The sequence below is a fragment of the Drosophila suzukii genome, chromosome 3 (assembly GCF_043229965.1).
Source record: "Drosophila suzukii chromosome 3, CBGP_Dsuzu_IsoJpt1.0, whole genome shotgun sequence".
NCBI lineage: Eukaryota > Metazoa > Arthropoda > Insecta > Diptera > Drosophilidae > Drosophila > Drosophila suzukii.
In genome coordinates, this window is record NC_092082.1 from 25,919,139 (window position 1) to 25,946,172 (window position 27,034).

At 41.5% G+C, this 27,034-nt stretch overlaps 2 protein-coding genes and 1 long non-coding RNA gene across 12 annotated transcripts in view; 2 read left to right on the plus strand and 1 right to left on the minus strand.

Moving 5' to 3' along the window:
* Window positions 1-16,517, plus strand: part of SPoCk (secretory pathway calcium atpase) — a 52,196-nt gene extending 35,679 nt beyond the window's left edge. For 2 of the 9 annotated variants that reach the window (XM_036816386.3, XM_036816387.3), the window contains exons 2-4: window positions 5,761-7,474; window positions 12,102-12,417; window positions 12,476-13,960. In XM_036816386.3, the coding sequence (XP_036672281.1) occupies window positions 5,761-7,474; window positions 12,102-12,417; window positions 12,476-13,175 (2,730 nt within the window). In that variant the 3' untranslated portion in view covers window positions 13,176-13,960. Of the gene's footprint in view, window positions 1-2,060; window positions 2,227-2,510; window positions 3,762-3,933; window positions 3,991-5,760; window positions 7,475-12,101; window positions 12,418-12,475; window positions 13,961-14,000 lie in introns of those variants that run through there. The other 7 variants (XM_036816390.3, XM_036816389.3, XR_005014313.3 and 4 more) reach the window with 7 other exon arrangements.
* Window positions 16,518-24,077: 7,560 nt separating this feature from the next.
* On the minus strand, window positions 24,078-24,932 carry LOC139353101 (uncharacterized). The gene is made up of 2 exons (XR_011604247.1): window positions 24,807-24,932; window positions 24,078-24,314 (listed from the first exon to the last, which is right to left on the minus strand). It is a non-coding gene; the product is annotated as an uncharacterized lncRNA (long non-coding RNA).
* Window positions 24,933-26,208: 1,276 nt separating this feature from the next.
* LOC108007705 (uncharacterized) lies at window positions 26,209-27,034 on the plus strand. 2 transcript variants are annotated; one of them, XM_065864954.2, is made up of 2 exons: window positions 26,209-26,488; window positions 26,696-27,034. In XM_065864954.2, the coding sequence occupies exons 1-2, from the start codon at window positions 26,351-26,353 to the stop codon at window positions 26,969-26,971; spliced, it is 414 nt and encodes a 137-aa protein (XP_065721026.1). In that variant the 5' UTR covers window positions 26,209-26,350; the 3' UTR covers window positions 26,972-27,034. The 2 variants fall into 2 exon arrangements, with proteins under 2 accessions (XP_065721026.1, XP_016926937.2); XM_017071448.4 differs by having other exon boundaries at window positions 26,219-27,034.

The window sequence follows — 27,034 nt, forward strand, 5'->3', positions numbered from 1 at the left end:
GCTGGACACAATAATAGGTGTACAAAGATAAATGTTTAAATTAAATCAATATTTCACTATGTTTGGCCTTTTTTTTATATTAAACTAAGAATCTGGCAGCTAATAGCCGGTATATCCGCCATTATTTTGCAGGACTTTCTCCATTCGTCTTGGCATGGAGGATATTAGCTTGCGACATGTGCCAATTGGAATATTGTACCATGCTCTTTGGACAATATTCCAAAGTTTACTTTTATTTTGACATAAAGTCTTTCCCACCTCTCTTTTGAGTTCACCCCAGAGATTTTTGATGGGATTAAGGTCCGGGGATTGACTTGGCCACTCAAGAACATCCAAGCCCAAATTGCAAACTCGCGTTTGGAAGTTTTAACTCGTTTCAGTTCAGAGCAAATACCGTATTTTGTTTCAACGCGCCGAAAACTATGCAATACTTCAAAACTCGATTTAGTTTAGTTTATCTCTCATATGCACTGTTGCAATTGATCAATAATAATATTTTTCTATGGGTGGCCTCGAATTCAAATTAATTACGGATTGCCTTTACATAGACACATGTACTCAGTTATTGAAAATGGCTTGGGTACCCCGCATTATTTCTGGAATCAGCTAATTGTCCTCGCTTACAACTGCTTATGCAAGTCTAAGTAAGTCACGCGGAGTGGAGGTCTCTGAAAGTGCGATGCGATTGTTTATGGTCGATAGTGCGGTGGCAGGTTCCCAAACATTGTAAAGCGTGCTAATAGGCCAGCGATCAGGAAATCTCACGCGCTGCCTAGAACATTTGCATATGGAGATTGTAAGGGCAGCGGCGACACAATGAACAGGCTTTCCCAAAAATAGCGATTGCTGCAGATAGCGGATCCATGTAATTGAGTAATTAGCAGTGGCGAAACAATTGTAAGCGAAACCGCTAATAGCCGCATATCACCCCGCTGAAAACATCCGATGGTCTGGGATCCCATTACTATACTAAAGATACTGTACTAAAGATTTCAAACAATTAAACCAGCTTACTGACAAAGCTTTCTTAGATATTGACTGATTATGGGTTTGTTTTGGTATTTGAAATGTTCTTGTTTACTGTACACTGTTTCTATCTTAAAACATCAAATCGTTCTGCATTTTGGTTTATGTATTTTGTATACTAAACCTTTCGACCCCAATTTTATCTCTGTGATAGGAGCTTTTTGCTTATATTTTTCTTTTTCGATATTAATTACATATAATTTTGCAAACAAAAAAGTTGGCACTCCCACTTGCTTGCTTAAGCATGGCTTAACTCTATTTTAATATTTTTACTACACTTTCTTTTTAGCTATCAACGATTTTACACAAATTGTACACACTATCAAACATTTTTGACATCCATTACAAGTATATTATACATACATGAACTTTTTGAACATATCAGTTTTAATATTCTATGACCTGAAAGATGATCCACAAAAATGGCATTTCTTTCCTACACATATATCAAAACAAAAGAAAGGATATCAAAGCAAAAGGACCAACGAGTTTTTTACATGTTATCTACGTTAGTATGTAGTTTTTAATATATTTCACATGCTTGCTCTGGCAATGTTCATAATAGGAGTAAGCAATAAGTCTGTAAATATACTAAAATCTTACAAGAAGATTCATTAAGTTAAATCGTATCTATGTTACTTTCAAAAAATGTTACGATACATACATATATTTATGAATAAGCAGTTCGTGCAAAACCAGCTAAGGGAAACAGGAAATATGAGACAGGAATTAAAAACTCAAACATACTCAACACTGAACATTTCTGCACCACCTTGTGGGCAGTATTTAATTTTCGTGCTCATAATGCGTGCGTATGTTTTAATTCAAAAAACACGACACGTTCCCAACTCCAATCTAAACTTGACCGACACAAACATTATCGTATGGATTCAGCGATAACAGAGCATAGTCTGCAGTCTGATTGGAGTCGCTCTCTTGAAACTTATGGCTTGCGCCCCAACAGCACCGCCCGTGCTGTTAGTGGTGCCCTTCGCTCTCGCGACTGCGCGCTCTCTCTGAGTCTGTACACGTCGCTCGATCACATTCGTCACTTTTCTTGCGTTGCGCGTGTCTGGTCTGCCGACGAAAACATCGGGGAACAAATAGTGAAACAAAGCAATACGATTTTGTGAATCGAAACAGTCTGTGTTCCATGTGACACACTTAATTAACCCTCCCCCGCCCCTGCCCACCTGTCGCGTGAGTTGAAAGCAAACGGCGACTGCCCGCGCCCGCTGTTAGTGTCTGCGTCCCTCTCCCACACTCTCGGGAATTGTTTGTGCCGCTGCTTTTGTTGTTGTTGTGCCGTGATTGTCGCCTGTTTTTCACATTATCTGCCGCCTTGTTTCACCTGTCCACATCTCTGTTGTTGTTGCTGTCGCTGCGGCTGCTGCTCCCACCCACCACCGCACTCCCACGCCACCCCCACCACCCAGCTGCCGCCCCGCAATTCAATCAATTTACCTTCCTAACAACCTCCCCGATAAACGCTCGTTCAGTCGAGTTCCGAGCTCCCGACGCAGCGATCAGAAAGTATCTCCGTGCCAGTGCGGTCCCAGACCTCGGCTTCCGGTGAAAGTGTCCAGTGCGAAAGCTCGAGTCTTCGCCTCTGCCCGTAGTAAATTAAGCCAAAATCAAGAAGCATGTCTCGGCCACGTTTTCGAATTTCTAACAAGCTGGGGAAACTAGCCCCCGATTCTCCAGAATTCTTCGTCAGACGGCGTCACACATACCAATCGTCTGCTCCCCGCTTCCACTGAAAGAATTGCCTCTTACTGTGGACACTGGTTAACACGAGAGATGTTCAATGTTGATACGTTATATTTTTCATAACCATCAGTAGTTAAATGTTAAATATCCTTGTGTAATTTTGACTTGGAAGTTTAATTTCAATCATTCAGAAATAACTTTTTGCAAGCGCGGTCTCAAGAATAATTAATTCAGTCAGAGCAAAACTTGGTTACTCACGGACTCTATCTTTTTAATAGTGTTTGCATCTAAGTTAAATCTACAATTTTTTTAAAAACAGTGATGGCAATCTAAACGTAGGCTTGAAAGACCTTAAAACCTACCTTTAGTTTAACATGACAGCACACTCATGAGCCCCATTATGTTTCGACGCAAAGCGTTAAAAAAAATAAAAATAAGAAAGTCGCTGCTAACCAATGTCCACTGTACGTCGCGGAATTCCCTTTGTAGCCAAAGTGTGGTGGCTTGACGTCTTTGGTTTTCAAATTTCTTTGTCAAACCCCAATCAAAACGGAGTGGGACATCGAGTGCTGTCGATGACCCACGTCGGCTGACTGCGATTTTCGATTTGATGTTTCCTTATCAGATTCGCGCGATATCTTTTCTACTGCCGAGAGTGCTACAAACAGTGATTGCTCCATATTCCCGACAATGAGAACTACTGGGTGACGCGGAACTGGGCGATCTATCCAGCTGTAACCCCGGAACCACTCGCCTCGTAAAGCTCCATTGCCGATCTAAGCGCACGTACCATGTGCGGAGGGACATTTGGGGCTGGCAGACTTTAGTAAACTTTAGTATTCATGCTCGCATCTCGTTCGTGACGGAACAAATAAAACAAGCTCCAGAATCGATTGGCGTGCGTCCCCGAATGTCGAGTGGCGAGAGGGTCGGAAGGTATCAACTCTCGCTCTAATGATAAGAATTCGTCCCATCGTCGTCGTTTTTTCTGATCCAACAAAATGATAGTCATCAATGCCTCCGACGTAAGTGGCCCTCACTAACTCATATACTTTGCCAACTCACTCATACCTTTATGTGTACATATGTTTGGGATTGGGTTGGAGGTTGTGGTTTGTTTATAAGTAAATTTTTACCGATCTTCGTTTGGCCGTCCAAAAGAAGTATGCTAATTCTTACGAGTTTCTCTCCTTCCAGAAGTCCTGAAAGATGCTTAGAGCTAGGCGCACCATTAGTATTTTTATTGAGGATCAGGTACAGAGTATTAAACACACGGATCATGGGTCTCCGATTCAGGTGCAGACGTAGCTTCGCGCCTAAGCTGGGGAATTCCAGGTGTTGGTGGTTAAATTTCTCGTTAAACCTTTGCATTGCTAATCCAGCCGACCTGTTGAAATTTATTGCCCAAGACTTGGTTGCAAATTAGCAAACTCTGGCTTATGTAACGCTTAGTACCCCTTCCAACAGGTGAAGTCTATCCGGTTTACCGGGAAGGGACTGACTGGTACTGAGCGATTAACTCGCTTGGAGATAATGTGGGAGAATCGCAAGGCAATGTTTTGGGAAGGTACCAGCTTCATACCATTTCCCACCGGCATTTAGGGCACGAATCTCTAGATCATCGAAGCCCGCACACTAATATGCCAATCACGTTTCGCAGCTATTTTTTAGAATGTTTGTCCAAAAGCCATTGGCTTTCAAGTGCACAGTTCCATTTTACAAAGCCCATTTTATTTGCCTTTCGAAAAGCGACAACTGTGAGCCAGTTTTTGTATGCAGCATTTGAATACACAGATCCACAAAGAGAATATTACCGACTGAGGTGTGGTGGCGATGGGCCGAGAGACAGAAAACCCACCAAAGTTTGATGTCTTGCAATAAAACCAAAAAGTCTACACGTGTGAATTCGGGACTTGTTATTCGATAGTTCAATACAAATTTAGGTAGCCGTTTATTTTGACTATATATCTGTGGAATAAAACTGATGACTTATGATAATGTGCTAATGTACGCTGCCAGCTCTCCATTTTATTTGGTTCCAACTCACCAAGTACTAAGTAAAGAACCCAAAAAAAACATTTTAAATGGTGTGTGCATTATACTTTTAGTATATTCCACAATGGCAGTTTTTTGTTTAAATGATGCATGAAGCTTCGTGAAGTTACCTAAAACCAATTTCCCCGCCCATCCTCGTGATATATTTGCATTGCATTATCTGAAGTCGGGCAATTTAAATTTTGTGTTCACAAATCGTCCCTGACTAATGCTTCAACGCTGTGAAAAAAAACCCTAATTTATCTAATTAATGTAACCAATGCTAGGGATTTGCTAAATGGATGATTCCTTTGGTCCCTTAACTCTTCAATAAGTTTAATATAGTTGTTTAAATTTTAGTTTAAATTTATTTATTAAGATTCTAGTGATGCCTACGCAGCTCAAGCCACCCACAATTTTAATGCTATAACGAATATTTCAGCTAAAATGCATTATTTGTTGTATACACATTGAAGCTAGCCACGCCGACTTACGTCCAAATTTTGACCCTCGTCCAATGGTTGAACGCAGGGACATTAATTCGCAGTAATAATAATTCTTCAAACTGAAAATCCTTCCGTCCTTCAGATGGTTGGAAACTTTTCTTTCTCCTCTTACATACATTTGCAAAAGGACAACGTAAGCAGTTATTTTGAAAGTAGGTAACTAACACAGAGAAGAGACTTCGTAGGGGGCTCGGCGGTCTCAACGGGTAGTATGCCAACTATGTGCGACTCCAAGAACAATTTGTTGATGACTGCAAATTAGCAATGCTTGAGGGGGAGAAGACATGCTGTTGGCCATTAAGTTTGCTGTCAGGACTAACTGGGAACTGGGAAGTTGTATTTAAAACGGGGTGGTTTGGCTACCGAGAACGGTGGTCAATGCATGTGCACTCACCCTGATTACTAAAAGCTTTTAAAATAAAATCAACTATTGATCCATTCAAAAGATTTTAAAGAATTTAACCGTTCCGTTTTTTCTCCCCAGACGGGTCTAACCCTCACACCCGAAATGTTGCTATCCACCTCGGAATCATCGACTCACAGCGCCTCCGAGGTCGCCGGACGACTGCAGGTCGACGTGCGGACCGGCCTCAAATGGACGGAAGCTAAGTACCGTGCCAAGATTATCGGGCATAACGAGCTGCTGCTCGTCGCAGAGGACCCCACCTGGAAGAAGTATATTGAGCAGTTCAAGAACCCGCTCATTCTGCTGCTCCTCGGCTCGGCCCTGGTGTCCGTGATCATGAAGCAATTTGACGACGCCGTGAGCATAACCATCGCCATCCTGATCGTCGTCACGGTGGCCTTTATTCAGGAGTACCGCTCCGAGAAGAGCCTGGAGGAGCTAAAGAAACTGGTGCCACCCGAGTGTCACTGTCTGAGGGAAGGTCGTCTGGACACTTTCCTGGCACGCGAACTGGTTCCCGGCGACATCGTGCACCTTAACGTGGGCGACAGGGTGCCCGCCGACGTGCGCCTTTTCGAGGCCGTGGACCTGTCTATCGACGAGAGCAGCTTTACCGGCGAAACGGAGCCTGCGCGCAAGATTACTGACGTCCTGCTCAACAACACGAACGTAAAGGACCACAGCAACATGAAGAACATAGCTTTCATGGGCACACTGGTGAGGTGTGGCAATGGTAAGGGCATCGTTGTCAGCACTGGGGAGCGCAGCGAGTTCGGTGAGGTCTTCAAGATGATGCAGGCAGAGGAGGCTCCGAAGACGCCGCTGCAGAAGTCGATGGACATCCTGGGCGCCCAGTTGAGCTTCTACTCCTTTCTGATTATCGGCGTCATAATGCTGCTGGGCTGGCTGCAGGGCAAGCCGCTCTCGGAGATGTTCAACATCAGCGTCTCGCTGGCCGTGGCGGCCATTCCCGAGGGCCTACCAATCGTAGTGACAGTCACCTTAGCGCTTGGCGTGATGCGGATGGCTAAGCGGAACTCTATCGTAAAGAAGCTGCCCACTGTTGAGACCCTGGGCTGCGTGAATGTCATCTGCTCTGACAAGACGGGCACCTTGACCAAGAACGAGATGACGGCCACGATCATCATCACTTCGGACGGATACATGGCGGACGTGACCGGCGCCGGCTACAACGACCAGGGAGAGATCCACATTCGGCACTGCAACAACGTGGAGATGGCCAAGACCAATATTAACAACCTCCTGGAAATCGGGGCGGTCTGCAACAACGCTTACATACAGAATGGAACGCTGCTGGGACAGCCCACAGAGGGAGCTCTCGTGGCGGTGGCCATGAAGAACGGCATGTACGCCACAGCAGAGAACTACGTTCGCATCCAGGAGTACCCTTTCAGCTCGGAACAGAAAATGATGGCTGTCAAGTGCATCCACAAATACAACAACAACAAGGAGGAGATTTTCTTCGCCAAGGGGGCACTAGAGACGCTCCTGCCGCAGTGCACCAAGTACCAGTTCGGCACCCAAACGGTACCACTAACCAAGCAGAACGAGGCAGAGTTCCTAGCCGAGGCGTACGAGATCGGGCGCAAGGGCCTCCGGGTGCTGGCACTGGCCAAAGGCCGGTCCATGCAGGACCTGATCTACTGCGGCCTGGTCGGCATCACTGACCCACCGAGGCCCCTTGTGCGGGAGTCTATCGAGATGCTGATGCAGAGCGGAGTGCGGGTTAAGATGGTAACTGGAGATGCCCAGGAAACGGCCTTGGCTATCGGTGAGTAACTGGGATTCTTGGTGGGTTGATGTAGGCACATCCTGGGCAAACATTGCGCCTTTATTAATCATATTTGTTTCCCCGCCAATCCGAAAATTTCCCTATCATGTCGACTTGGTTGAGTGAAACCCCAATTATAAAGTCTTTATGCAGCTTCGTTGTGGAAGCTTAACCCACCCGAAACTATGTAAATAGATTTGTCCAGGCCGCATAATTAAAAGTGGCAAGGATCGTCCCTCACTTCCACCGAGCTCCCTTGACAGGCCACAATTCATGTCTGAGGAGAAGACATAGAACTCCAAGCTCCATACATCGACAAGGACATGTGGGCGAGTGAAGGGTTGTGCTCAAGGGATTGGGTCGTGCAATGAGTCTGTGCCAACTAGGCAACAGAATTAATTAACCATGGGCCAGTGGCTAGAGTTTCAAGATTTTCAGCTCGAGAAGCTTTTCTTTTGGGCAGTTCTTATTAGGAGCGTTTGCGTGTGCGAGGCTAAATCTGTAGTTTTCCACTCAAGGGTAGAGTTAAAGTTACATGAAGTGGTTGCTAGTGTCGACTCGGGACAATCTTACCTACTAATAAAGAGTTTTGTATGCCCGGAAGTACAGACTTCAATGTTCGACTCGTCGGGTATTGGGGAACATGAAAAAATGCACTTGCTGTACGAGAAGCGGGCAAATACAAAGCTAGCTCACCAAATTGGAAAAGATAGCGTGTGCACAGCACAAAGGAGTCGGTCGAGAGTAAAGAGCAGAAAAGGGAAGCCAATCTCAGGTAGCTGGCTCCTTTGGGGTTCCACCGCCAAGCAGGAGCCCCACATCAAATATCCTGAAAAGTAGAAAAATAAAAGAACTGAACAGAGCATCGACATCGTCGTCAGCAGTCAGAAATAATTAACTGAGACCCTTATCTCTCCGCACCCGAATATATGTATCACAGAATCAGCATCGTCTCCACCCTTCTCGTCATTCGCGCATCTGCGGCGGACAGGAATCCGTCATCTGCATGGGCTATGGACTGGGTTTGGGTGCTTGCCCCGCAGAAAAACAGCTCAATATAGTTTTCCCAATCCCTCAAATTTGATTTTAATTATTTCATTTTCTGTTTGGCCTAACACACAGACGGAAGCACTTCAACATACCCTGCTTTGCAATTTTACTGGCTTTGTCCTTTGCTACTTTTGTCTGCATCCCGCTCAAAAGCTATTTAATTGAGCGGCTTACCGTAAAATTCTGCTTGCGGTCGGCCGAAAACCTGCATGCTTTGCCTATTACCGTGTTTATAAGTTTAGCAGCTTGAGGCGAATTGCATCGACTAATCAACAAAATGCATGTATATAGTTTCTAGTAGAGCATTGTATGAAACAATAGCGTGCTTCAGACACAGCTGTGATCTCACTAAGAAATGTGAATCAAGAGGAAGAGTTTTATTTTTCAGTCAGAGAATAGCAGTTACTTCATTACAGTTACTAAATAAAAGGTAATTAACAACGATTATAGAATGATTTTTAAAGTAAAAGTTATAACTGTTACGGTCCTTAGTCTCAACTCGTTATTGTAGGTATAAAAATTACAGCCAAGTTTCAAACCCTTATCTATGAGTAATCTATGTATTACACGCGTCCCCTTATGCACTGGAAATTGCAAAACTAACTAGGCTTATGTAAATATGCTGTATGTATGCCTACAATAAGCGAAGTGCATTCTGAAATGCCTGGAATCGTCAGAATAATCCAGCATGTTGATTGCGTATGGGGTCCTTCCGGAGGTCGTAGAATACAAAAAGGAGCGGGAACTCAGCAACCTGTCGAATGAAATTGTCACGTACATGAACTGCTTAACAATACTCTACTGCAAATGCAAATGACACTCGGGGAGAATATTTTCTTCACTCGTTCGTGACCCATGCGAAGCTTTCAATTACCAAATGAAAGACTTTACTTTTTCAGTCGTTGGTGCTTGGGTTTAAAAAACTCATTCTACTAAGGACCCAATTTCCTGTGTAGGGTTCGTCGGCATTCAAAGTGCCTGTTCAAATGGCAAGCGAAATGCTGATGCTCAGTTTTAGGCGCATTACATTTTCCTAAACTTTGCCGCAACAAGATGCAACTTTTGCTTTCGGGTGCACTAGATTATGCCTAATCCGCTTTCGGGTTGCGGTTATGCTGCGCTTTGTGACAATTTTATAAGCTCACATTTTTCGTTTATTTTCCTTTCCTCAGCTGAACTTTCTTTGCCTCACATGCCTCACAATGACAAGAACATATTCTGTATAGCGGACCGAAAAAAGTTTTCCTGGGAGTGTTATTTTTGCCTGGTGTAGTCATTTTTAGGTTACTCTTGGAGTGAAAGAGTGGCGTTGTTTTAGGGCTAGAGTAGGACAATGCAGTACCAATGAGTGCCAATTGGCATTTTCACAGTCCATTGGATCTAACAATATAACAAATAAAGGATATTCTTTTATACCCGTTTATCGTTTAGTATTCGAAAAGTCTACATAGTATATATATATTCCTGATCAGGATCACTAGCCGACTCGACCTAACCATGTCCGTCTATCCATCTGTCTGTAATGTCTAGATTCTTAAGCTTCTGATTCCGCGCAACACTATCCGAATATCTCACGCCCACAAACCGTCCACAGCTGTGGCTCCACAGTTTTGATGCTACAATAATATTAACTATATTTCAACTGAAATTTATGGTTTCGTCAATAGCTATCGCCCACTTAGCGCTGATTGTGTATCTCCACTTCCCTCACAGCTAACGGGTATCTGATAGTCGAGCCACTCGACTAAAGCTCTCTGCCTTGTTTGTTTTTCCATGGTTTTGCGAAAAAATTGGAGTTTTATGCAGGGCTTATGAATGTTTCCGGCGTGGCAGACGCACTACTGTCATCAGCAGAAATTGAAAACCGAAATAGATTCGGAATTGCAGTTTTCCACAACGTAGACGGCAGGTAAACAATGGCAACATTCGTTAAAGCCCGTGTGCCCCACCTCCAGCCCATTGACCCTGCTGTGTAGCGTGAAAATTGAAAACAGACGACTCGCTTTTGCGGTCAATGTCGCAGCTTCGATGTGTTGGCACAGATACGGCATGATAAATTGAATTTTAAATCAATTTTAATATTGCATTGGCAATTGTTTTCCGAAAAGTTTGGTTGACATAGTCAAGGTGCCGAATGAAATTCTACCAAGCTAACTTCAGCCAACAATTTAAATTCTTCGGAGTTTTTCTAAACATTAGTTATCGCTCTCAAGTAAAGTTGTGCATGTTGGCACATTAAAGATTATATAACGTTGAAAAATCATTCGTTAATTTTATTGGACTCCTGGTACTGTGCCAATCCAACAAAAAACTGTGTATCTATATTGATTTGTAAACGATGACAAAGAAAATACACGCAAAGCAACATATGTATCCTGTACCATACTTTTGTAGAAATAGTTTTCACCCTGCGGCTTTTCGAGTCTAATATGCTAAAAGACTTTCTCCGCATCCTTTGAAGCAAACTACAACATGGCCGAGATAATAACGGGCACTGGAGTTTGTTTGCTTCAAATTGGCACCAAGGCGACCGCCGTCTGCAGGCTACCGGCTCCTCAATGGTTTGGTATTAAGCCAGGAGACTGCGGGCAGACCAGGCGAACTGAAACAGACCCGAATGGGAGGAAAGTAGTGCACAGATAGGAGCTGGCCACCTCTGTAATTTCCTGCAGCAGCCCGGTGGCTGCTTTTAATTGTCTGGGAACCCAGCGAGTAGGGATTCAAGTCGCTGAACGCGTTTTAATTACGTCTTATTTTGCTCATTTCGCCGCGCATCTCTCCATTGGGCCCACCCTGTTGCTTTTGTTGCAGACTGTTATTATTTACTTCAGTGCTCTGGCTAAAATTTTGCACAAACAGGACGAGCACGGGGATAGGACCGGCGTAGTGCTCGGTGCTCGGCAGGACAAATACGCGGGCGCCATAATGAAAAATGGCGACGCGACTTTGCAAAAGTTCTCTTGGCGCTATTGTTGTCGTTCCTGTCTCCCACAGCTGCTGCCACCCATCGTGCGCACTCCATAAACGCGCTCGAGTGCAAAGCGAAGGAGGCAGGGGGTGTTATCGGGAGACGGGCGGGGAACCGGGTCGATCCTTCTAAAGTTTTTGAACTTTACTGCTGGGTTTCAATTGAATTTTCGAGGACAAACAACTCTTTGCAAGCACACCCCAGAAATTAACAATTGTTTTTCCATTTTCTTCGGGGATTAAGATCCAAGTCGGCGGTTTCAAGCTGTGCCGGCACACACGCCGCTCCCATCCTGACTCTTCCCGTCTTTCCAGCACTTCAGCCACCTCCACTTGCCTGTTGCTCGCTGTAGTTCAGCGCCAATTGCTTGGAAAATGCAATGAAAGACGATTTGCTTGAGTGCGTTGGCACAACAAAGGGGCTTTGGTGCCAGGTGAGAGCGGATTACAAGGCATTAGAAGTAAGCTCGAGGACGGAAGGGACTTCTCTCCTAATTTGATTGCCACCACCCCCTTCAGCCCTACTCCTTTGACATTGTTTGGATTGAATAATGCGGGGCATTCTGTATTCATCTTCCTCTTTTTACGAGACTTTTTCACCCTCTTCCAGCGAATCTCATCGGCATCGATACCATTCACCACCAGACTCTGTCCGGTCAGGAGATCGATCAAATGAACGAGCACCAACTGGACAAGGTGGCCAACAACGTGAGTGTCTTCTACCGCGTATCGCCGCGCCACAAGCTGGAGATAGTGAAGTCCCTGCAGCGCACCGGCAACATAGTCGGCATGACTGGCGACGGTGTGAACGACGGAGTGGCTCTGAAGAAGGCGGACATCGGCATTGCCATGGGCAAAAACGGGACTGATGTATGCAAGGAGGCGGCAGACATGATTTTGGTCAATGATGATTTCCACACCATCATGTGAGTAGACTCAAGGCGACTTAATGGTCCAGCTGTACTTAACTTTCTTCCCCCGCAGCGCCGCCATCGAGGAGGGCAAGGGCATCTTCTACAACATCCGGAATTTCGTGCGCTTTCAGCTGAGCACATCAATTGCCGCCCTGGCGCTCATAGCTTTGGCCACTCTGATGGACATTGCCAATCCCCTGAACGCCATGCAGATTCTATGGATCAACATCATAATGGATGGTCCGCCCGCCCAGTCCTTGGGCGTAGAGCCCGTGGACCACGATGTCCTCAAGCAGAAACCGCGAAACGTTAAGCAGCCGATGATTACCAAGTCAGTGGTGGCAAACGTTCTGCTCAGTGCCAGCATAATAGTGCTGGGCACGCTTTGGGTGTTTCAGCGCGAGATGGCCGACGGCACGCTAGGGAAGACCAAGCGGGACACGACCATGACCTTCACTTGCTTCGTGTTCTTCGACATGTTCAATGCGCTTTCCTGCCGCTCGCAGACAAAAAGCGTATTCACCATCGGACTGACCACCAACCGCATGTTCCTGCTGGCCGTCGCCTTCTCTATCATTGGACAAATGCTGGTCGTCTACTTTCCGCCGCTGCAGATGGTTTTCCAGACGGAAGCCCTTACGCCATACGACATCTTCTTTCTGGTCTCCCTCACCTCCTCGGTTTTGGTTGTCTCCGAGATAAAGAAATGGTTCGAACGCACCATGGAGCGCAAGATGTACAGCACCCGCTCCGAGCTGGACTTTGTATGACAAAAAGCAAGCGCTAGAGAAGACATGCACCCCAAAGCCGAGTAAATTAAATAACTAAACAAAAAACCCATAAAAAGCAAAACTATGCCAAAACAAGCGAGAAGCGCGGCGAAGTACAGCCACAGAGAAGCAAAAGCCGGAACAGGAGCAAGGGAGCAGCGATGTGTGTGTTTACTTTTATATTTGACTCGACCAATTAGGAAACATTTAGTCGGCAATGCGGCTTTCGACCAGACTGGGCGAAACAGGGAATTTCATAGATTTGACGTAAGCTTCCAGGTTTGTCCTTTGCTCTCTGTAATTTTTGCATTGTTTTATAAATTGCGAAGAGTTCTGTTTTAATTTAACATACTGTATTGTGTTTATTATCTAAGTAGACAATTTGTGAGTAGAACGTTTCTTTTTGTTCGCTTTGTACAACATATTTAAAAATGTTTCAAAAACCATTGATATCTCAGCGTCTATCGCATAAAGTGTATTAAGTTCTCCAATTGGCTGGAATGGCTATCTTTCATTTACTTTCCATTTCCATTTTATGTCTAAGTGCTGCTCTAGTTTTTAATGCTCATCACGCAAATTAAGTCAATTCAAAGTGTTTAATATTCTTTAAAAATGTCTGCGAAAACAGTTTAATGTGATATTATTTTAAGCACATAATCCTGATCATCTCACAAGTGGGCGGAATGCAATTTTGAATTTATGTTGATTTGCATATCAGCTTGTGAAGCCCATTATTTTAATTTTGAAAAATAAAACTTAAACTGTAAAGAAATTGAAAAACACAATTTCGATGCTTTAATTTCTGATTTACTTTTTTCCCCGCAGCGAAGCAACTGGAAACCTATCGTTTGATTCGGTTTCGTGAATCCGATAAAGTTCTACAGGCAAATGCAGATTAAACTGAGTATCCGTCAACACAAAGGAATGTAATGGATATAAGTAAAAGAGGGCAAGAAAAGGACAAGGCAAGGCGTAGTTAAATAAAACATGGTTTTTTTGGTAACATTGTTAAATAATTTATTCGGTATTTGAAAAGCAAACAATCAATTTGTGTACCTTACATGAACGCAAATTGAAACTCTAGCGCGTTAGCAATTTAAAAAAACATTTTTACAAAAGCATCTCCAGCGGAAAATCAAATGGAGTGTCAAGTTTTTACTATGGAGAACTTTACATTTAAAAAAATTCGATTATAGTTTTTCGTGTTTTGGATAGGGTTTCCCACAAAAAAAAAAAACAAAAGCACTAAACCCATTGAAAAATTTCATAGGGCAAACAGCACCACATTCAAATGTAACGCAATTTCTGAAATTACATTCGTATTTTAAATTCAAGTGTTTATTCTTAGAATACGTATTCTTGAAGCTGCGTACTTACAAAAATTTAGTTTCTGTGTTAAATTGAATACAGATGCAATACGCTCATTAAACGACAAAAGAAATATACTAATGCAACGTATCTTGCGAATTGTAATCAAAAGTATGCATCTTATTAGTCAATTAATGCATTTTTAATACATTTAAAGGAATATTTATTAAACTCAATAGAATACCAAGATTTATACAAACTATATAACTAAACTCTTAAATATCATTGACATTCGATTCATATCATAACTCAGAAAAGTAATAACCCATGAAAGGCATTTTCACATGTAGAACTAGAGTTCACTTATGCACTGGGAGCATATCACATTTTCCGATGGTGTTTGTTTTCGATCAAAAAACTAAAAGCATTCGTCATATTTCACAGTTTCGTTGAGTGGAATTTGTTTTCGCTTCACTATTGCAATTAATGGACCAATCAAGAAATTATTTATTTGATCACACACATTAAGGTCACGCTTAGCTCGTCAGAGACACGCTCTCATATATCAAGGCAAGGAAAAAAACAGAAAAATGTAGAAAAAAGGAACATTGCATATCAACCTAACCTCCCCATTTTTTTAATTTATAAAAATCACAATACCACTGTTATTGCAATGAACTTTGCATTCCATTATTATCCTCATACGTATTTGACAATATTACCTCTCTTAATAATATCTTTCGAACGTAAGGCGAGATGAAACAGTCTCACTTGACATTATATTTTATGAACTTTTTTCAGACCGACTCTTTCTCTGATTTAAAAATTGCTATCTATGGAATCCCCAATTTTTCTCGTATTGAGCCATGGAAAGTTTGAACCAACTGATTCATGCAACTCGCGCCTTCCGTTCGCGAGATATATTACTTTTAGTTTTAACATTTGACGCAAATATACTGCAAAAGATTCGAAATATTGTCAAAAATAAGTACAAGGATTAAAATTGGAAGAGAAGTGCGTTGCAACAAAGGTGGCACTGTGCACTTTAAAAAATGGTTGGTGGGGTGGATATAAAACGTCCCAAAAAAAAAAAAAAAAAAAATGATATGGAAGAAGCTCGTTCAACAGATCAAGCAATCAACGGCTCATTAAAATTACCCACGCATAGAGATAAACTAAAAGTACACAATACATAAAAACACACATTTACACCCACTCTCATTCACTCACATCTCATCCACAATGGTAACAATAATTAGGAAATTAAGCGTATTAAAAAGTAAATTAATGTCTGAAGGAATATAAAAATTGCACCAAATAATATGCATACACATATTAGTCAAAACAGGTATACATAAATGTATGGAAATTAAACTTAACTACTCAAAGTAATTTATTGCAGTGCCCAACTTCGGTATTTGCAATATTCAATAATTTGTAATGATTGATTAAATTAAACGAGCTATAAACCACAGGATATTCATTACAGTCTATGAATAGTACACGTAAATGTAAATGTCTAACAATACCGGCTAATTCTATAGCTCCAAGAAGTATGTTGCCTGATTTCGTTATCTACTATATTATATTTTCAATAGAGTTCGGTTAAATGAAATGTACAAACCAATGGCAAACTTACAAGTTCGTAAAATACTTCTTAGAAAAAAGCTTAACCTAAAAATAACTATAACTATCTGTGCTATTAAATGTAAGCTTTAAGAGTATATACATACAAATATATAAATGCCACTATTAAAAACACTTTCATATTTCCGAAACTTTTAAAACATTCCCCCTCACACTAGACATAATTTGAATTGCACTGTCATCGTTGTTTTATTCAAGCCCTCTCTTAGCAATGTTGAATTAAACAAAACCATTTAATTTATGATTTAGTAAATCTAATAATATTGGAAAAATCGTAAATGTAAAATGAATTAAGCAACGGTAATAATACTAATATATTAAATATTTATCTGTGGAATATCGCGAAACAAATATTTACTAAATATAATAAACTTTATGTAGTAAATACTTTTGGTTGTGAATTTACTTTATCTCTTAATTATGGACGTTCGGCAGAAGGGGAATCGTGTGACGTTTGTGGCTACACAGTTCCGAACCTTGCGGCCATACAGGGCGTAAGCATTCCGGAACTCCTATGTTTCCTAAAGAGAACAAACTGGTTCGAGAAACCCAATAACCCATGAGCTTAGGAAAAGGATCTGCACAGAGATTACATGGTATCACAAGGGGTCCAGTGTGGTCAGTGAGTCAGTGAGTCAGTTGTCTAATCTCCAACCATACCTACCTAACCTAACCTAACCTATCGTCGAGAATAACTTGGTTTTGTCATAAACATTTAATGGACTTGTTATGGAACTTTAATCACTTTTTTGGAGAAAGCAAGGGTCTGTTTGACACGATTATCGAATGATAGCGTCGGATCGGACGAAGTTAAAATGTGGAATGAAGACATATCACAATACTGTCTTAGAAAATAACATCCCTGCAAGCATTTTCTATCGCGAAGGGCACTATTAAGTGACATCTAGAAGTTGAAAACGATCGTCAACGATATCGCATTCGGATCGCGGAAGTGACTTCAGTCGGGAAGAAATGTGCCTCTTCGGCGACACTTCTTGAAGTCACTTCTGCCGTTACTTCTGGAAGTTTCGCCGAAGTCACTCCTGGAAGTGTCGCTGAAGTAACTTCTGGAAGTATCGCCGATCCGTATACGATATCGCCGAACTCACTTACATGTGACTACACATGCTTGAAGAAGATACCTGGAAGAGTCTCTTAAATAAAAAATCTTAAGTAAAAACATATTTTTTAACTTATTTTGCAATATTTTGCATTTATTTTTCGTATAAAGGCTTTGTCCCCTTTTAGACTTAGTCCCTGGCGTGTAGGAAATGCTGCTGAACAATGTTATTTACGTCCAGCTCCGTCGACTTAAGAAACTAACTAATACATAGCCATTTTGAAAGGAAACTAACCAAAATGGGTTTTTGTTCAGTCAAAATAAAAATAAACTAGAGGGCATTACCATTTACAATGAAATATGTATAGAATCTTTGGACGCTGGGTTTCTCCGCGGCCAAGTAATGTCCACAGATAGCTTGTCTTGTACAGCTTCACGATAAGAACGTAATCTCGCACCCTTTGTTGAGAGGGACACTAACATCCTCATGAAATCGCTTGAACCCAAATTAAGGCAAAGTCGCCAATAGATTTTTTAGAGGTGGTTTTCCATCAGAGAAATTGTGAAAGTTTGGTGAGTTCGACATTGACGTTAAATTCAAAGACATGGACAATGGAAATGCCGTCAAGTATTGAGAGAGTATTTCAGCGAAAATATTTAAGATATGTTCAATTATGTGGGCCATATTTTTTTTTGTGTTCTTAGCTATACCGCGGAACCTGTAGGTGAAGGAAATAAAGTTTTTATGCGACTTTTACTCCCCAAATATCTTGAAAAACTAGAAATGGTTCCTGGAAATTTCACAAAGTTCAATTTTGTGTTCCTGTGTTACACTTAAACTAAGAAATGACTAAAAATATAGACTATTTTTATGTCACAGCTTATTTCGTCCGAGGAACTTCATGTTTAATATATTGACTTTAAATCAACTTACTACTTTGTGTGGCTTCCATTATGATTCCATCGAAAAAATCGACTTTCTGTGGTCTCCTTTGGAATCTTGGCCCATTCTTCCAAGATTGCTGTTTTGAGATCATTTTAATTAGATATTGACCTCTTACGAATGGCCAGATCTACATACATATGTATGTTTGTCCATATTTCCTTCGATGAAGACCAGGTTTCCAATACAACCTCCACCGAACCTGACTGTAATTATACCCGTTACTCGTACAGTAAAAGGGTATACTAGATTCGTCCGAAAGTATGTAACAGGCAGAAGGAAGCGTTTCCGACATAATAAAGTATATATATTCTTGATCAGGATCACTAGCCGAGTCGATCCAGCCATGTCCGTCTGTCCGTCTGACCGTCTGTCCGTCTGTCCGTATGAATGCTGAGATCTCGGAAACTAACGGACAGACGGACAGACGGACATGGCTAGATCGACTCGGCTAGTGATCCTGATCAAGAATATGTATACTTTATGGGGTCGGAAACGCTTCCTTCTGCCTGTTACATACTTTCCGACGAATCTAGTATACCCTTTTACTCTACGAGTAACGGGGTATATAAATATAAATAAAGGGTAAATTATATAAATGTTCACAAAGTAATTGCACGATATAAGCTGTGACCTAAAAAAGTCAATACTTTTAGTTCTTTTTAGTTTTAAATTTTAGATAACATTTTACTGGAAGTTAAAAATAATGAAGTGCCTTAAGAAAAGCCAAAGTAATACCTAACATAGCTGCATTTAAATCTTTTTTATATTTCGTGTAGTTTACCTATTTTACCTCTGCACGAAGTAAGCTGTGAGCCGCTGTAGGTAACAAATTAGAGTTAAATAAATGTCGAAGAATATTATAACTCAGTCATGCTTACAGCGTATCACCACTACAAAATCTGGTAAAAGTCTAGTCCAGATTTTGTGGCCCAAAAGTTTCGAAAAAATTAGCTTCGATGATTGACCGCAATTTTTTAAGAATTTAGGAACAAATGTTTTTCCCCGGAAATGCGTTGTTCTCTTTTAATTGAATTTGACAAAGTAGCCCTTTCTACCTTTGTGCTGCAAATTCTTAAGATATCGCGGTCCATTAAGTGTAATTTTTTCAAAACTTTCTTAAACAAAATTGTTTGAGGTATAAAAAATCACCGATGACTATACCCAAAATCAAGAAAGAACGCTATATTCGAGTACCCCGACTATTAGATACCCGTTACTCAGCTAAAGGGACCAAAGGGAAATGGAGATATGCAAGCAGCAAAGCGAGATTGGAATGCGCCACCTACCCGCTATCTCAATATATTTAATTTAAGGTATTGACGAGACCAATACATTTCAGTTAAAAGGTTTGGGCGATTTGTGGGCGTTAGAGTGAGCGTGGCATACGGCTAAGGCTACGGAATCTAATTCTGAGATCCAAATGCTCTATCTTTGCTAGTTTCCGAGGTATCCGCGATCATGTTTACGATTTTTTGAAGTTTGTGGGCGGTTTGTAGGCGTTGCAAACTATTTTTCGGTCAATCGATAGGTATTGATGAGAAGAATAAATTTAAATAAAAATTTGTATCGCATCGCTCAATTAGTTCGCGGCCCGACATATAAGGAGCAGTAGTAAGCAAATATAGATATTTTTTATCGAAAGTGTCGATTATCATAAGCTCTGTGTAAAAATTATACAACTCTGTGACCACGTGCTTTTAAGTTACAAATTTTTAAGTAATACAACCTTTGGGTTTTTCTACAATATGGAAAAAAAGGAGTTTCGTGTCCTGATTAAGCACTGTTTTTTGATAGGAAAAAAAACAGTAGAAGCAAAAGCTTGGCTTGATAAACATTACCCAGATTCTTCTCCGGGAAAATCAACCATCAAAGATTGGTACAATGAATTTAAACGTGGTCGTGTGGACACCAAAGACGCTGAACGCAGTGGTCGCCCAGAAACAGCAGTTACGCCAGAAAATGTGGCAAAAATCCGAAAAATGGTATTGGCCGGTCGCAAATTGAAATTAAAGGAGATAGCTGATGCCTCAAAGATATCGGAAGGTAGTGTGTTTACGATATTACATGAACATTTGGACATGAAAAAGCTCTGCTCGAAGTGGGTGCCGCGATTGCTAACACCGGACCAAAAGCAACCACGCATCGATGCTTCCGAGACGTGTTTAAGCATGTTGAAGCGTAATAGGACCGATTTTGTTCGCCGTTACGTAACCATGGATGAAACCTGGATACACCACTATACTCCAGAATCCAGTCGTCAGTCTTCTGAGTGGGTGGTAGCCGGTGAAGGCCGTCCGAAGCGTCCCAAAACACAAATATCGGCGGGTAAGGCTATGGCTTCTGTATTTTGGGATGCACATGGGATTTTATTTATAGACTACCTGGAAAAAGGTAAAACAATAAACAGCGAATATTATATAAAACTGCTGGATCGATTGGATCGCGTTATCAAGGAAAAACGTCCACATATGGCCAAGAAGAAACCACTGTTTCACCAGGATAATGCACCATGCCACAAGTCTATGGCAACAATGGTGAAATTGAGTGAATTGAGGTTCGAACTTCTGTCGCACCCACCTTATTCTCCAGATATGGCCCCCAGTGACTACTGGCTTTTTTCAGATCTCAAAAAGCACCTCCAAGGCAAGAGATATCGATCAAATGAAGAGGTGATTGTCGATACTGAGACCTATTTTGAGGGTACATCATCTTTCTACAAAAATGGCATAGAAAGGTTGGAGAAGCGCTGGACTGAGTGTATAGCCGTAGATGGAAACTATATTGATGAATAAAACAAAATTTTCAAAAAAAAAAGTGTTTTTCCTTGTTAGGCCGGGAACTTATTGAGCGGTGTGATATTCTAGCATCAAAACTGCAGGAGCCACAGTCTTGGGCGGTTTGTGGGCGTTAGAGTGGGCGTGGTGCCCTGCTGAAACAAAAGTGCGCTGCGCAGAAATCTTAGGAATCTGCATGCCTAATCCCAGTATAGTAGCTCTTATAGTTTCCGAGATTCCAGCGTTCATACGGACAGACGGACATGGCTAGATCGACTCGGCTAGTGATCCTGATCAATAATATATATATTTTATGGGGTCGGAAACGCTTCCTTCTGCCTGTTACATAATTTCCGACGAATCTAGTATACCCTTTTACTCTAAGAGTAACGGGTATACAAATTTTTAAAACCCCCATTATTTTGGACAGATCCTTAAAACAAAACTTTAAATTTAAAATCAACTTTTTTTAAGTCAATGTATGTAAGTATTTAAAAAGATTTCTTATATGTTTAACGTTATTGAGTAGCATTTTAGTGCAGAAGGTCCAAGAGAGCGGTCGCAAAGAGAGCGAGAGGAAGAACAAAATAACACGAGATGGATTTGCCCATGGTACAACTATACAAGGTAGTCCCGTCGGCAAAATTTAGTCCGGTAACGATACTCGCAATACGTGCAGGTGAAAAGGATAGCAATATCGCTGAAGCACGTTAACGAACTGAAAGCCGAACGATTAGGCAGCCGACGGGACTACCTTGTATAATTCTACCATAGATTTGCCTTTGTCTTTCGCCGAAGTGATGACACGAGGGGTAAGGTTTCAAGGGAAGGGGAGAGGCAGTTAAAGTTTAAAACATTGTATGTTTTGTTTTTACGTTTTTTTAAAGATGAATAACAAATTAGGGCTTCAATAAACGTACGCAGTGGAACAGAACAAGGAAAACAAGGAAGACGCTATAGTTGAGTGCCTCGACTATCAGATACCCGCTACTCAGCTAGATTCACCAAAGCGATATGGAGATAAACAAGAAGCAAAGCGAGATTGTAATGCGCAACCTACTCGTGATCTCAGTACTATATAGTTATGTGGGCGGCAAACAGATTTAAGCGTTACGGTCGTTTGCGGGCGTTATAGTGAGCGTGGCAAACTTTTTTTTAGGCCAATCGATACGTATCACTGTGGACGGCAGTCCACTTAGTGACGAAGCGCACCAGGAGGGTGTGCGGAGGCGACTTCTATATATATAGAAATAAAAATCTACAGTAATCGTTCGATTGTTTCGAGTGATACGTCAATCGAAAGGTATTGCAAAAACTAAAAGAATTGCATACCAAGACTTTAAAAAAATCAATTGGTGTGGGAGATAAAGTGGTGAAAGTGTAAAAGTTAAAATTTGGAAAATTTGATCTGTTGGGGCCGGTAAAGATAATTACCCCCCGCTATCAACCTACTTAATTTAATTTCAATTAAAACACGCGTCGAATGGCACCTCAACTGTCAAAATCGGATGCTCCGCTCAAAAGTAATACGCAAAACAAGAGACGCAAAGCTATCGGGCTTCAACTTTCCCAAAAGTCTTATATCTTTTGCAGGTAGTAGTCATATCATATCATATATCATATCATATAGCTGCCATAGGAACGATCGGAAAATTGGTAGGAAAATAACATGAAACAAATTATAGCTTCGGTGTTTTTTAACATATAACCTCCTACGCTTGGAAATAACATTATTAAATTAGTTCTGAATTTCGAATTTAATTTTATCAAAATCGGACGACTATATAAAATAGCTGCCATAGGAACGATCGGAAAATTGGTGGGAAAATAATATGAAACAAATTATAGCTTCGGTATCTTCTGACATATTATTTATACTATTTGAAATACAATTTTTTGTATTTTTAAATTTAATAATTATAACTGCAAGGGTATACAAGCTTCGCCTTGCCGAAGTTAACTTCCTTTCTTGTTTTGGAATCTATTTTCTACTGTATGTTTTCTTTTCGGTTGAAACCGAATTTTTTATTGGATCGGTATATTATTGGATTGGTTATAGCAATAAACCCGATTTTATACTCAGTACTCGTAGAGTAAAAAGGCATATTGTATTGGGGGAAAGAGAATTTCAGATTTAGATTCCTTATCTTTGAACGCAGCGCAAGTTTGTTAAGCGAATATGCCACGCCCACAAAGCGCCCGAAACAGTGGCTCCTACAATTTTAATGCTGAAAGAAAAAATGTAACTGCAATTTATTGGTACCGCCAATACCTATCGATTGACCTAGTAAAAGTTTGTCACGCCCATAACGCTTAAATCTGTCTGCCACCCACATAGCCATATATTGAAATCGAAGGTAGGTGGCGCTTTACAATCTTTGCTTTGTTGCTTGTCTATTTCCATCTCCCTTTTGCTCTCTTTAGCTGAGTATCGGGTATCTGATAGTCGAGGCATTCGACTGTAGCGTTGTTCCTTGTTATACCCGTTACTTGTAGAGTAAAAGGGTATACTAGATTCGTCGGAAAGTATGTAACAGGCAGAAGGAAGCGTTTCCGACCCCATAAAGTATATATATTCTTGATCAGGATCACTAGTCGAGTCGATTTAGCCATGTCCGTCTGACTGTCCGTCCGGATGAACGCTGAGATCTGGCTCCTACAGTTTTGATGCTAAAATAAAAATTTTAACTGAAATGTATTGTTCTCATTGCCACGCCCACTTTAACGCCCACAAGTCACCCACTAACCTCAAAAAATCGTAAATATGAACGCTGATATCTCGGAATCTATCAAAGATAGAGAATTGGGATCTCAGATTTAGATTCCATAGCCTTATACGCAGCGCAAGTTTGTTATGCGAATATGTCACGCCCACTCTAACGCCCACAAACCTCCCAAACCTGGGAGGCCCACAATTTTCATTCTAGATACAAAATTTTAGCTGAAATGTATTGGTCTCGTCAATACCTATTGATTGATCCAAACGCCCATAACGTTTAAATCTGTCTACCGCCGGTAGGTGGCGCGTTTCAATATTCTTTGCTGCTTGCATATCTCCATTTCCCTTTGGTCCCCTTAGCTGAGTAACTAGTATCTGATAGTCGAGGTACTCGACTATAGCGTTCTTCCTTGTTTTTCATATCAGATTGTTATGTTTCTAGTATACAAATGTTTAAATTATTTACTTTAAATATTTTTCGTGTTCATTACAATCATGTTTCAAGGACTTTGCAACAAATGGCCGATTCCTCTGAACTCGGACCCTGCATGTAGCTTTGCACCAGTGCCAAGGAGTCCTTTTACTGTGCTCGACAGATGACTCCCTGCGAAGTGGTGGAAGCCAACTTGCCAGCTCGGCATCCTGTCCAGCAATAGTCCGGCTTAGATAAATTGATAGTGGATTACTAGACGAGCACGTTACAGTGTACAAGAAGGAAATAAATGCGAATCAGACAAACATTAAGTAAATACATTTGAGTTTAAGATCTAACCATTTGCAAAACAAACTAAACAGCTCAAAATTGTTTCACTTTTATACCCTCTTCACACAGAGGGGGTTTCCGCTTTAGTTTTATTTGTGTGTGTTTTTTGAAACTTAATTTATTTTCACCCCTGGTAAAATTAACGTGCAGTGTTTAAAGTGTGGCAGTCTATGCGTCTAAGGCTAGAATGAGTGTACCACTTGCGGGCCGTCCAAGTATCCAATTGTCTTATGGGTGCAATCTTTTTAGTCTTCTTTTGTTCATAGGTCTGGAAAGTGTGATAGCAAGTCTGTTATTGTAAGAGACGAGTCCTGATCTGTAGCGAGTCGCACTCTTAGTGATAGATGTCCAAACAGCATTAATTTTGAGATCTGGAAAAATGTTAGTGTTTCTTGTATAGTATGGGGCGCTTACTTATCATATGTCATACAATTTTGGCTTGGCAGGATTCAATTCTTTTTGTAGACGTGTTACAGGCAGTGCCCCAGAAGTATACACCCCGGACTAGGCATTAAGATAGAGAAGAGATTTTGCTGTGAGTGACAGTCCACTGCCCGGTTGAAGGAGCCAACTCATTTTCTTCGCCTTTCGCCTTGTCCAAAGTAAGCCCAAGGTACTTAAGTGCTTTAATGGAGTCCCGTCCCGGGTGAGGAAAAAAGCCATCCACCTCCTAATATTGTTGCTAAAAAATTAAATATAAAAAAAGAACAGCATTCTAGGATGTTGATATAAATGCTATTAGGTTCCAAATGGTTTTAACTTGTCAAAGTTCTCGTGGCGTCACTATTTGCTCAAAAAAGTCCCTATTCTATTTTCACTACGATTTCCTGAACGGAAATCTCATCATTGATTAATTTGCCAATAGCAATTAAATAATAATTTGTTGCTGAAAACATTCCATATGCTAGTGCTCAAAATATAATTGAGTTTGCCGTTGTTTTTCATTTTTTTCAGAGCAACTTAATTCACACGTCCCCTCCCTAAGGATACGACTTTCTTATGCCTATCAACGGTTGGCTTTAGCGATTCTCTATGTGAACAATCAATCACAGTAGCTTAAAATGATTGAATTAATTGAATAGGGGCTGTTGTGGGCCAACATTGACGCCACGTGAATTACCACAAGTTAGAATTGTTAGAACCCTTTGAAGTATTTATCACACCTTCTTCGCATTCGGTTCTATGACCTTATTCATTTTTTTAAGCAACAATTTTTGCCAATTTTGGGTTGTGGATGTGCCTTCACATGGCTTCTTCTATAAAAAAATAATCTATGTTTTGGTTCAACAGTTGCCAAGTCTTGTCAAAAAGCAATATTCTTTTTACGATGTGATCATTTGCAGTGTTTCGAGCCGTTGGCAGATTTCTTGGTCCTCCCAAAAACAGTTTAGTGGGCGGTTTGTGGGCGTTTGAGTTGTCAATCGATAGGTATTGACGATAACATACATTTCAGTTAACATTTTTTGTCTAGCCTTAAAATTATAGAACCCACAGTATTTGGCGGTTGTGGGCGTTAGAATGGAAGTGGCACATTCGCGTAACAAACTTGCGCTGCGTGCGAAAGTAAGAAATCTAGATACATCCTGATACACGTGCTTACTTATTTACCGAATAGTATACGTAAAACAAGTTTCAGTAAGTCAAAAATGGGACCCAGAATGGGGTTCGGCTTGTAAAAGAACGGGCCATATCCATCTAGTTGTTACATCGGACCATTTGTTAAAAAGTTATAAGCAAATAAAGAGTGTAGCTGAGTGAGTAGCTGAGTAGCGGATATTTATGGTCGATGGCATCGACTACAGCGTTCCCTCTTGTTTAATATTCAAATGCGAAGGAGGCTAGGACTTGCTGTCAATCTATTGATGTAAGCCACTAGCATTTTACACTCCTATTTTTTATTGCTCTTCGGCATTCACGTTACTGGAAATTTAATTTGTCTGCTGCAAATCGGCGAAGGAATGAATGGTAAAATCCAGAAGTCCCTGGCCGACGACATGGCCTCGTCCACGTTCGGCGCGGAGGTGCTAATTGGCAACTGGGCCGAGCGCCGCTACGCAGTGGTGGAGCAGAGCAACGCCATCCTGCCAGGACTCCGGGTGAGTGGCTGCGAGCACCACCGGTCGCTCTGCCAGGATACGTACACCCGTGCACCCTTCGATCGGGCCGAAACCGTTCCGTTCTTCGTACAGCATCGTAAATTGGCCTACCAGAACTTTGTGAGGAACAGGCGGTCGGGCTTGAACCTTGTGGACCACGAACTACTAAAGCGAAACTTCACTACAACCAACACCCTTGAGTTCCAGGAGCTACCGCGGTTGCGTCTCTTGCACGCGAATAGGGATACTGAAAAGAGTGGTCCTCCCAAGCAACCGGCGGACGTGGACAGACTGCAGGCCTTTGGAAATCTTACGAAGACACATAACTATCTCAAGCGGTTCAAGTGCGCTCAACTGCTAGAAGAGATCAGCAACATGCAGACTACCTATTCCGCCAGCTTCAACCGCCCGTGGATGAGTAAGCCAATCTTTGAGTACGGAGCAGACTACGACGGTGTCGTCAAATTCGATTTGGCGTGCTAGGATAAGATACTCTTTAGACTATGTTAGCAAAAATTGGGCGAAAAAGTTGCATCTAATATCTAA

What these genes read in the sequence shown, in the direction of transcription:
- LOC108007705 (XM_017071448.4), top strand. Translation starts at nt 26,351, where the DNA reads ATGAATGGTAAAATCCAGAAGTCCCTGGCCGACGACATGGCCTCGTCC.